Source organism: Miniopterus schreibersii (genome assembly GCF_964146895.1).
Source record: "Miniopterus schreibersii genome assembly, chromosome: 13".
In the NCBI taxonomy this organism is placed as follows: domain Eukaryota; kingdom Metazoa; phylum Chordata; class Mammalia; order Chiroptera; family Miniopteridae; genus Miniopterus; species Miniopterus schreibersii.
In genome coordinates this window covers 24,582,290-24,595,089 of record NC_138113.1, presented here as the reverse complement: position 1 = coordinate 24,595,089, position 12,800 = coordinate 24,582,290, and the positions used below count along the sequence as shown (strand labels likewise).

The following is a 12,800-nucleotide window of genomic DNA, read 5'->3' as shown; positions in this document are numbered from 1 at the left end:
GCTCAGCGGTTGAGCGTTGACCTAGGATCCAGGTGATCAGGGTTCAATTCCCGGTCAGAGCACATGCCCGGATTGCGGGCTGCAGCCGATCAATGACTCTCTTGTCGTTGATGTTTCTATCTCTCTCCCTCTCCTTTCCTCTCTCTGAAATCAATAAAGATATATTTTTTAAAATTAATTAATTAATTAACTCCTCATTTACAGTTCCAAGAGAGTAAAGAGATTTCCACCATCTTCTCTTCTGGAAAATCACTCCCAAACAATGACAGTAAGAAACAGAAAAACTTGATGTAATGTGTAACCCTAAAGATCAATCCTAAATTCTTAGAGAAGGAGGTCACAGATTTGCCCTGAAAACTCCAGGAAGGTAGCATTAGGTATCACAGCAGATGGAGTTGAAAAAGGGTGATAAAAACAAGAAAACTATCTAAACAAAAGCCTACATATGGATTATAACTTTTTCTTCCTACTCTGAAATTTCAGCAGTTGGCTTTGAAAACAGCAAACCTTCCTACTTGCTGGTAAAAAAAAAATTTTCACCAAGATAAAAAGGAGAAAATATTTCCTCTTACCTACAGGTGTGAGAATCCTCACAAATACAATTTCTAATAAGTCTAGTAAGATGACTAAGATTTTGGAGATTACTGCTATGTCCTATAAAAATAAGCTTTATTTACCCTCTAAAAGAAATTTTAATTTGGTATCTTGCCTTCTAAATAATTTGTTACTCTGGTAATAATATGTAATCGATATCTCAGGTTTCTAAAGGGTCTAAATATAAATACATGCATGCTCTAGTTGTCAAGCTGTAAGGGGCCTACTGACACTTGCTCTGTTCCAAGTCCTAAGTTAAAAATATAATTAATGTACCAGAGTTTGAGACTTATTTAAATCACCTAATATTTCTTTTTAAAATAACCTAAAAGATGAGAGAATAGACATATAATTTTCCTTGTTTAGCCACAGACTTTCCATGGAAGGGTACTCAAGAAACTGGTAAGACTGATTGCTGCCAGGGTAGTGGTAGCAATTCACATAGAGTACAATAAAAAAATGTGTCCCTGGCCAGTGTGGCTCAGTTGCTTGGAGCGTCAATGAGCCAGGGTTGCGCGCAATCTCTGGTCAGGGCACATAACAAGAATCAATCAATGAATACATAAATAAGTGGAACAATGGACAATGTCTCTCTCTAAAAAAAAAAAATCAATAAACTTAAAATAAAAATTTTAAACACTGGCTAACATAAGAATTGACTATATAAAATGATTCTATTTATACAGAGTTCAAAAACAGGCATAACTAATTAATCTGTGATGTCCGAAGGACAGTGATTACTCTTGGAGTAAGGAAGGGTAGTGACTAGCAGGAGAATCAAGGGGAGTTTCCCGGTTGCTAGTTATGTTGTTTCTTGACTTACGTGTTATTACATATGTTGTTACGCATGTGTTTACTTTGTGAAAATCCATCAAGCACACTCAAAATTTGTGCTCTTATGTATATTATAATTCATTTAAAAGTTTTAAAACTCATATCTAAAACAAAAAGAAAATATCCACAAACTGCTAATCATATTAGGGCAGCATAATTATATAACTTTTTCTTTTATTTCCTCAATTTTAAAAATTATCTGAAACATGTTTAGATTATCTTAGTCCTTTCTAGAATAATCAAGTGCTTCCTATGTGCTAGACCTTGTTCAAAGCACTTTATACATTATTAAATCACCTAATCCTCATAACAACACTATGAATTTGATATGTTGTTACTGTCATTTTAAAAATGAAGAAACTGTGACACTTGCCCAAGGTAACAGCTAATAAGTGGCAAAGCCATAATCTGAACCAAGATACTCTGGCTCAGAAGTTCATGCTCTGAAATACTAACCATACCATCTCTCCAATAAGATTTTACTTTATAGTGTAAAAAACATAACAAAATAAATTAATCAATCTAAATCATTTCCATTCTATTATTACTATTTAGCTCTCCAAGCAGTTAGATGCTAAAATATAGGTGCAAAATTGCATATAAGAATAAGTGGTATAATCAAATGGAGTAACTGCACATTACTCAAAGCTTACAACAGTATACACTAGTAATATACCTCTCTTCTATTCTGTTCTTATCCATGAGAGGCTGCTTAATCCACTGGTTAACCAGTCTTTGTCCTTGTGGGGTTTTGCATTTATTCAGCAATGCAGTCAGAGACTGAGAGCCAGTGGTATCTTCAACAGAACCCTAGTGAACAAAAAATGAAAAAGGCATTCTCATTAGTGAAAATCTTACTTTGACATGAAAAATTTTGAGAACAACAACATTAAATATTACATGAGATATCTGCACAAATTTTCAACCTATTTATCTGTATTTTCTGCTTGTATTCCTCCAAACCAAAACCACTTTGCAATTACTGCAGTTTCAGATATAAAACTTACTAAAATGTAATTTTTAAAAACTGCTGTAGCCCTAGCCGGTTTGGCTCAGTGGTTAGAAAGTCAGCCTGCGGACAGAAGGGTCCCGGGTTCAATTCTGGCCAAGGGCATGTACCTTGGTTGCAGGTTCAATCCTTGGCCAGGTTCTGGGCATGTGCAGGAGGCAACCAATCAACATGTGTTTCTCTCACATCGATGTTTCTCTCTCTCTCCTTTCCATTCTCTCTGAAAAGCAATGGAAAAATATCCTCTGGTGAGGATTAAAAAAATAATAAAAAAATTTAAAAAAATAAAAACTGCTGTAATATAAAACATTATTCATAAAGCCAGAACAAATACTGTTTACATAGCTCACAACTAGAAAAATACAGTAATTCAACGGCAAGATCCCTGCAGGCCAGAGTCAGGAAGTGGGAAACTAGGAGGGAGCAGGGCTGGGAAGGAGGGGGGAAAAAAGAAAATATAGTAATTCAAAACTACTTATCTAACTACAATAATATTTCAAAATACTTAAGTTCCTTAGTAAGATTCTTCAGGATGTATCAGAGGAAATATTTTTAACCATTCAATGTTTTTATTTTGAGACAATTTAATAGTCATCTGTATATTGTATTGAGTGTTTACCACCCAAGTCATCTTCCATCACCATTTATCTCCTCCCTTTACCCTCATCTACCTTGCCCCACCCCCTTTCCCTCTGATAATCACCACAGAGTTATCTGTGTCTATGAGTGTCACCATTCAATGTTGTTTTTCTAATTTTTTTATTGATTTTTAGAGAGAGAGGAAGAGAGAGGGAGAAAAAACATCGACGAGAAGAATATTGATCAGCTGCCTCCTGCATGTCCCCTACTGGGGAATCAAACCAGCGACCTCTCTGTGCATGGGACGACGCTGAACCAACTGAGCCACACCAGCCAGAGCATACCTTTCAATGTTTTTAACCCATGTATTATTTTTTTACCTGAAAAAGGTTAAGGGCTCTGACTGCTGCAATATCCAATTTCATGTACTGGCGGAAGTCAAAAGTAGTCAGTTCAAACTGTCCAAAGTTTGAATCATCTGATAAGAGTTCTAAAAACTTGATAACTGCAGACAATGATGAAACTGCAACCTAAGATTAAGAATTTAAAATAAAAGATTGCCATCACTAAAATTCTAGAGATTTTTTTAACAACACTTTCCTTGGTGTTTCTTCTGAATCCAAACCAAGAAAATCGAAGTTTAAATAAGTCTCTTAACATTAGGAAATGATTTTTAGAAAATGAAAATATACTGTAATAGCAGCATAGTTCATTATAGCCAAAAATAGAAAATACTTAAATGCCCATTAAGAGCAAAAATGGATAAAGTTTGGCATGTTCAATGTTTAACTTAAGGAATACTGTATATAACATAGGTACCAACAACCCACAACTACATTCAGTATGGATCTCACAAATATAATACTGAATAAAAGAAACCAGACACAAAGAGCATATATACATATATATAATATTATTTCATTTATATAAACTATAAAAATAGGCCAAACTAATCTAAAGTCGGAGGTAAGAACAAGGGTTACCCTGGATGGGGGTAATGACTGAAGTTCGTAACTTTCCTATATGTATACTTAAATAAGAAATTTACATAAATTATGTGTATGTTCTGACTGCTCCACCAACCAGCCATTCCTCTGATCTCTCTCTCCCTTCAGGCCTCCTTCTTTCCTGAGACACAACAAAATTGAAATTAAGGAGATTAATAATCCTACAATGGCCTCTAGGTGTTCAAGTGAAAGGAAGGGTCCCAAGTCTCTCACTTTAAACCAGAAGCTAGAAATGATTATGCTTAGTGATGAAGGCATGTCAAAAGCCAAGATAGGCTGAAAGCTAGTCCTGTTGCACCAAACAGGTAAGCCAAGTTGTAAATAAAAAGGAAGAGTTCTCGAAGAAAATTAAAAGTGCTACTCCAGTGAACACATGAATAATTAAAAAGCAAAGACTTTTTGCAGATATAAACAAAGTTTTAGTGGTCTGGATAGAAGATTAAATCAGTCACAACATTCCCTTAAGCCTAATCCAGAGCAAGGACCTAACTCTTGAATTCTTTGAAGGCTGAGGGAGGTGAAGAAGCTGCAGAAGAAAAGTTTGAAGCCAGCAGAGGTTGGTTCATGAGGTTTAAGGAAAGAAGCTCTCTCTATAATATAAAAGTGCTGATATAGAAGCTACAGCAAGTGTTCCAGTAGATATAGGTAAGATAATTAATGAAGGTGACTACACTAAACAACAGATTTTGAAATGACAACAAAGGATTTAGAATATTACATAAACTTAGTTAATAAAAGGGCAGAGTTTAAGAGGATTGACTCCAATTTTAAAACAAGTTCTATTGTAGGTAAAGGGCTATCAAACAGTATTATAAGATACAGAGAAACATTAATGAAAGAAAAAGGCAACCAATGTGGTAAACTACATTGTGTTCTTAATTTAAGAAACTGCCACAGCCATAGTTAGCAGTCCACCAGCAAGAAGATTACAACTCCCTGCAGGCTCAGATGATAGTTAGCATTTTAGCAATAAAGCATTTCTAATTAAGGTATGTACACTGTTTTTTAGACATAATGCTACTATACTTAAAAGACTACAGTATAGTGTAAACATAACTTTTTTATGCACTAGGAAACCAAAAAATGTTTGCTTTACTGAGATATTCACTTTACATGGCGGTCTGTACTGAGCGTGCAGTACCTCCAAGGTACATCCGCTCTAAACAAAGAGTAAGTTCAGACAGCAAACTGAGAGCCCAATGACAAACTACTTTTTAAAATATACTTGATAGTAGATTCATTAAAAATGTATATATTTCTCCTAATTGATAACATAGTTATCTATCTGCCCGGGCCAAACTCTAACAAATGTATAAGGCTGTCATAAGAGTCTCCTGTCACCAGAAAACACAGGTAAAAACAGTTTCTAGTAACCTTAAAAGCTTCTTCATATTTTCAACAGAGAGATAAGTTTGTTACTGGAATTACTGCTCATCCATATTGGCTTTTGATTATGTCATCAAAAAAAAGGTAAAAAAGATAAACTTAGTTCATATGGATCAAACTATTATTATGTGATAAACAATCACTGCAAAATCCTGATAGTCATAATAGTCTCAGTTCATTCCAGTTTGAAATCTACTTTGAAAATTACAGTTTGTTCTGTCTTAATTAAATATAAATAGAATTTTCCATTTTACTTCAGTGACCCACAAATATCTTGCCAAGAGCTTCCAATATTTTGCCATAAAAATACCTCTCCCAAGCTATACCAACCTCGAAGAGTTGAATAGTAAGATAAACTTTAACCACTGAAAAATCTGTTACATTATTTGCGTATTCATTTCTACCACTAAACACATATACCAGTGCCAATTTCTGACCAATTTGTTTAAATTGTAACTTTCATTATGCAATTATGTGCTATATATACTTTTACCCTTATTACTTCCTAATCTCCATAACAATCTTTAAGACAGGTATTTTTAACCTTATTTCACATATAATGAAACTGCCTCTCAGAAAGGTGAAGTAATTTATAAATGATTCCACAGCTTGTACATTATAAAGCTTTCATAGATCTTTTTCCTCCTCTAGTCAATATGCTTTCTCACATAACTTAAGTGACAATAATCAGGCTCTTTCACATGAAACCAATAAAACTCTTCCTTTTCCCAGGGGTATGTAAGTATGATAGAATTATATTTAAGGTTATGTTTAAATTTTTCTAGTCATTTCCTTGAATTTTTCACAAGCTTCATCATAGATAAAATAAGCTTAGCATCTGTGATCCACAGAGTTTAGGTTTGAGATATATGTGACAGAAGTAGCCTTCTTAAAAAATCACTATTACAATTTAGGACAAATTCACATTTGTAATCCACATACCTGATTCTCCATTTCTGGCAAAACAGCACTATTCACCTGTTCTCCCTTTTTGCCTTTCAACAACCGGTTAAGGTCCTGATAAATATCTTTTGCGGAAAAGTCAACTCTCTTTCTTTCTGTGATTAGAATTCCTCCTCTCTGAATGACCTATTTTACAAGAAATATTTTAAGTTACTTATGAGAAAAGCAGTAAGAAAAGGAAAATTAGAACACTGACAAATATAAAGTGAGGACAGCTAACAAATTATTAACCCACCTAAAATTTTCATACAACATGCAAGATATTGGTAAAACATATGTATTAACGTGCATTTTTAAAATCTATACCCCTACCTGGTTTGGCTCAGTGGTTAGAGCATGAACCCATGGACTGAAGGGTCCTGGGTTAGATTCCAGCCAAGGGCACGTACCTCGGTTACAGGCTCGATCCCTGGCCCTGGTCGGGGCTCATGCAGGAGGCAACTAGTCAATGTGTCTCTCTCACATTGATGTTTCTCTCTCTCTCCTTCTCTGTCCCCACTCTCTCTGAAAAGCAATGGAAAAAATATCCTTGGGTGAGGATTAAAAAAATAAATCTATAAACTACGTTTTCATGGATATTTAAAATTATGTACAGCCCGGCCAGCATGGCTAAGTGGTTGAGCATCCTATTAAAGACACAAAGTTTTGCCCTGGCAGGTTTGAGGATTAACAACATAAAAAAAAAAAAAAAAGACACAAAGTTTCTGTCAAACATAAAAATCAAGACAGTCCTCAAAATAAAACATTGTAATTAGATACAAAAAACTTTGACTTTTAAATTATTTTTTTCCTTTTATAACACAGTATCATGTTAATGAGAGCCTTTCCTAGGCTTGGTTTCTCCACTATCAATAGACTAATTCCCTTACCTGCCTCAGTTTTCCCATGTCTCCAGCAGTCTCTCCTCCAGGTAAAACACATTCCTTTGGTCCAATCTGAATCATGAGAGCCTCCAGATTGGAGAACTGATCATTATCAGGGAATTCACACAGTCCTAGCTTCCTTTGCATGGAGTCAACATACCCAACTCCGACCTGTCTTTGGCCATCAACTGTAGACACTTTAACACCCACAGCACCAATAGAAGCTGACATATCATTGTTACCGAAGAGAATATCTTCAAACTGAGCAAGATTACCAGGAGAAGCCTAAGCAATAATAAAGAAAAAGTTAAAGAAATTGTTGAACTAGCAAACAATACCCAAACTGGATGAATTTAATAACTTTTTAAAAAATATTTAATGGCCTTATACAGTACTCATTTTTTTACTTCACAATATATCCTGAATGTTTTCTCAGTCACTCACTGGTCTTCTACAACGTATCTTTTTTGTTCTGAAATTTATTTATTGATTTCAAAGAGAGAGAGGAAAGGAGAGAGAGAAACAGCAGTTTTGTTGTTTGTTTATGCATTCATTGGTTGCTTCTTATATGTGTATGTGCCCTGACCGGAGATTGAACCCACAACCTTGGCATATAGGGATGACACTCTAACCAACTGAGCTATCTGGCCAAGGCTAACAAAATAATTTTTTACCAAAAAAAAACAAAACAAAACAAAAAAAACCAAAACTGCTTATAACCACATATTCCAATAATTACCAATTTTCAATATAATATCCACACTGCTTTTCTAATTATTTTCAGAACACTTGGGCATATTTAAAAACAACTGTTAACAAGTGATTTTTGGTTTAAAATTTGGCAGACGGGTTTATACACACACAATCATTAAGGAACCCAAAGTGATCATCCTGTCAATGCTAGGCTTAATTTCTCCATTCTATTCCACATAGGAGAGCAGTATTACTAGCTTAAATACTGACCTTGAAAAGTCTCTCTAGCCCAGCCGGGCATGGCTCAGAGGTTGAGCTTCGACCTAGGATCCAGGAGATTAAGGTTCGATTCCCGGTCAGGGCACAGGCCAGGTTGCGGGCTCCATCCCCAGTTGGGGGCGTGCAGGAGGCAGCCGATCAATGACAACTCTCTCATCACTGATGTTTCTATCTCTCTCCCCCTCCCTCTCTCTGAAATCAATAAAGATACATATATATTTTTTAAAAAGCATCTTAAGCCCTAGCTGGTGTGACTCAGGGGTTGAGCATCATCCCATGCACCAAGAGGTTGCCCTTCCAATTTCCATCAGGACACATGCCCAGTTTCAGGCTCGATCCCCAGGAGGCGATGTGCAGGAGGCAGTCAATTGATATTTCTCTCTCTAATCAATGTTTCTCTCTCTCTTGAATCAAAATATATATATATTTAAAATAGAAGCATTTAAAACAACAACAAAAGAAATGAAAACGACTAACTACAAGCTCAGAGCATCATCCCCCTTTCCACACACACTTACTGTAAGAACAAATCTCACATCCCCAAAAACATCTTAACCATTTACTGAGGAACCTAGCAGGTATTATGTGTGAACAAACAAAAGTGTGGTTTTACAGACTAAAAAAAAGGACAGCTACTAAATAAATAAAACAAAGTAGCACTAACTCCTTGAAGACATTAAAAGCATGCATGTCAGTCAATGAGCCTTCCTAGGCACACCACAGAACATGGTCACCATTAAAGTTCCAGACTTACAAAAACGTATAATCTAATGGAAAAGCACATACAAAGATACAAAACACATTACAGATGTGTATAAGTGACATATTTGGAATACTGTAAATTTGTGTAAAATTACTTCAAAACCAGTAAAATCAAATCCCTATTTAATGCTGTATTCAAGTTTATGTAACAGCTATTTATTATTTATCTTTCAGGGACAGTGACAAAGATCAGAGTGTTCCCACTTATAATAAGGATCTACTGAATTCCTGAGTTACTATTAAAACTGAAATTTTAAAAAATCACATACTAAAGATTAAAATTTCTCAAAGCATTTTACTATCACACCTAGTTAAAATATTAAAACAAAGAATTCTCCTACATTGTAATTTTTCTATGCTTAAAAGATAAATAAATAAATAAGGAAGATAGTTACCTTAAATGCCAAATACCAATCATTTTCCTTGGAAGCCTTATTTCCAGCTCTATTCTTATAAACTTCAACTCTGTACTGACGAACTAGAAGAAGATCTTTTACAAAGGACTCAAAATTCATTTTACTAAGCACAACACTCTCCAGGGTCTTTGCTCCTATTGAAAAATATTAAAAATGTGTTACAGGATTTGAGGATTTGAAGTAATGTGTTCCAAGTACTTAACACAATATTTCCCTCCAAAACTATGTGGTTCTCTCAGTAATTCATTAATTTGATAAACTGCTTTTTTTTTCATTTGATAAAAGTCCTCAGGACTTTGGAAGATGAGAAGTATAAAATGGAGAATAGAAATAGCGCCCTGCTCCTGTGGAGCCTATAAATCAAAACAAAAACTGAGAAGATACAATGATTAAAAGAACGAGTAAAAATATATAGCTAATCTTAGTTGTTCTTTCTTATAATTTGATTTTTACAATTCTGAATACAAGTCATATAATAACTACATAGTACATTTATAGGATAGAATTAATTTTTTCAAAAGGTCCATAAAAATGAATTAGTCATGCCCTGGCCAGTGTACTCAGTGGTTAGAGCATCGGCCTGCACACCAAGGGGTCTTGGGTTCAATTCCCGGTCAAGGGCACATACCTGAGTTGTGGGTTTGCTCCCCTACACCCAGTCAGGGCATTTGCATGAGGGAACCAGTCTATGTGTCTCACATCGATGTTTTTTTCTCTCTCTCTCTCCCACTTCCTCCCACCCTTCCACTCTCTGAAAAGCAATGGGGAAAAAAAATATCCTTGTGTGAGGATTAACAAAAAATGAATTAGTTATTATGCATTGCAAAATGCTCTAGGTAATATATTCACATAGCTGAAAATTCAAAGGTTCAAATAGAACAGTTTTTAGAAAGTTTCCCTTTCATCATTGTCCCTTACACATCCAGTTCACCATCACAGTGTTATGAGTTTATAAAACATGTTTCCAAATAGTCTATGCACACACAGCAAATATGTATAAAGCATTACTTTCTTCCTTGTAAAAGGAAGTAATGCTTTATACAGCATCTGTATCTTGATGCTGTTTTTTTAAAATATGTTTTTAATGATTTCAGAGAGAGGAAGAGAGAGAGAGAAGTAAAAACATCAATGTTAAGAGAATCACCGATCAGCTATCTCCTGCACGCCTTCAACTGGGGATCGAGCCCAAAACCCAATCATGTGCCTTGACTAGGAATTGAACCGTGACCTCCTGGTTCATAGGTCGATGCTCAACCCCTGAGCCATGCCAGCTGGTCTCTTGATGTTGTTTTTAACTTGAATATATTTTGAAGACTGTTCCATCAGTACTTAATCAGCTTCTTTCAGTTTGGGGCTGCAAACAACTACAACGACTCTAAGGATGTTTTATAACTTAGTCTCTTACTGATGCACAGACATAGGTTTTTTAGTCTTTGTTATTATAACAATGCTATATGAACAGCCTTGTCTGTGCTTCCCTCCCCAAACATGTGCATATATCTGTGAGAAGAAGTCTTAAAACCAGATTTTATCAAAGGATACGTGTGATTTTTATATATATGAACAGACTATCCCCCTGGTTGGCTGTGCCAATTAACCACCATCCATAAAGTATGAATACATATATCCAGTTAACACAGTTTTCAAACCTTCTGGTCTTCATCTTAGATCACTGATCCTCAACAGGGGGTGATCTGGCTCCCCTAGCAGACATTTGGCAATGTCTGGGGAAATTTGGGTTGTCACAACATGGAATCTAGTGGGTAGAGGCAGGGATACTGTTAAACATGCATAGGACAACCCCTCACAACAACAAATTAATTATTCTGTCCCAAATATCAATATTGCCAAGGTTGAGAACCCTTCTTAGCTTAGTTGTGATTTGACAGTACCAATTTCTTTACAAAAGTAAATAAAATCACTCATACTACCAAATGGAATCAAAACTCAAATTTCATAAGTAATGCCAATTATTCAGTTATAGGCAATTCAGAATCTACTTTTAGATTATTCTGACAATTCTGGATCTTATGAAAGATTTAACCTACATTTAACAGTAGATCATGCCAAGCAGACATATCAAATACAAAGAAGCATGAAGATTTGTTTTGTACAGCACTTGAGACACAGCTGATACTTCCAATATCAGTTAGTTATAAGTAATAGATAGAAATCTCCACTGTCACAGACATCCTGAAAACTGGCTCAAATCTTAACCTAAGGTTATTCCTTATGATCTAACAGAGGGCTGGCAAACAAATATCTACAAGGATCAGGCAGGTAACAAATGAGCAAAGGAAGCCAAAGGAAAAATTACAACAGAGCTGACAGATGACAAATGGCTTCATAAAAGACCATATGGGATAGTGGGAACTGACAAAATGAGGCAAGCATATCAGGTAAAGGAGGAATCTAGACTCACTAGGTTAGAGGGAGCAGATACTTAGCTCCAACCCACTGCTTAAGTACAGGGATATTTTTGCCCAGTTTCCAACTGTGCAGATTTTTCAAAAAGAAGCTCAAAGCCCTGGCCAGCTAGCTCAGTTGGTTAGACAGTCGACCAGATGCACCAAGGTTGCAGGTTCAATCACCAATCAAGGCACGTACAAGAATCGACCGACGAATGCATAAATAAGGGAACCAACAAATCGATGTTTCTCTCTGTCCGGCCCCCCCATCAATAAATAAAAAACTTTTTGAAAAAAAGGAAGCTCGAAATTCAATTTTTTAAAAATATACCTTTATTGATTTCAGAGAGAGGAAGGGAGAGGGAAGGATAGAAATATCAATGATGAGTCATTGACCGGCTGCCTCCTGCATGCCCCCTGCTGGGGATCAAGCCCGAAACCCGGGCCTGTGCCCTGACTAGGAATTGAACCTCCATCTCCTGGATCCTAGGTCGATGCTCAACCTCTGAGCCAGGCCCGGCTGGGCTCAAAATTTTTTTTCATGAAATCTCCCATTCAAGCTATAGTCAATTAATTCAAACTTTATCAAAACACCATTTAGGCCACCAGTTTTCAATTCAGTAAGTTCAAGACAGACACAGTTTTCTTGAATATTGTTCTTTCTTTGCTTGCATTTAAAAAGCAAGGTAAGCCTCGCTGGCGTAGCTTTAGAGGTTGAGCAATGACCTAGGATCCAGGAGATCAGTTTGATTCCCAGTCAGGGCACATGCCCGGGTTGCGGGCTTGATCCCCAGTCAGGGCCGTGTCGGAAGCAGCTGATCAATGACAACTCTCTCACTACTGACGTTTCTCTCTCTCTCCCTCTCCCTTCCTCTCTCTGAAATCAATAAGGATATATTTTTTAAAAATAAAATAAAAAGGTGAAAAAGAAAAAAGGTGAATGAAAATTATGTTTGTATTCCTTAGAATCCCATTTACCAAGGCATGTATTCACATTATCAGACATA

General features: G+C 36.0%; 1 protein-coding gene across 1 annotated transcript in view; it reads right to left on the bottom strand.

Moving 5' to 3' along the window:
- The window catches only part of MSH2 (mutS homolog 2), a 49,490-nt gene that overhangs the window by 32,449 nt on the left and 4,241 nt on the right, over window positions 1-12,800 (bottom strand). Inside the window, exons 2-6 of the mRNA XM_081156006.1 lie at window positions 9,365-9,519; window positions 7,242-7,520; window positions 6,352-6,498; window positions 3,397-3,546; window positions 2,105-2,238 (exon numbers count right to left, since the gene is read on the bottom strand). Of these exons, the coding sequence (XP_081012132.1) occupies window positions 2,105-2,238; window positions 3,397-3,546; window positions 6,352-6,498; window positions 7,242-7,520; window positions 9,365-9,519 (865 nt within the window). The remainder of the gene's footprint in view (window positions 1-2,104; window positions 2,239-3,396; window positions 3,547-6,351; window positions 6,499-7,241; window positions 7,521-9,364; window positions 9,520-12,800) is intronic.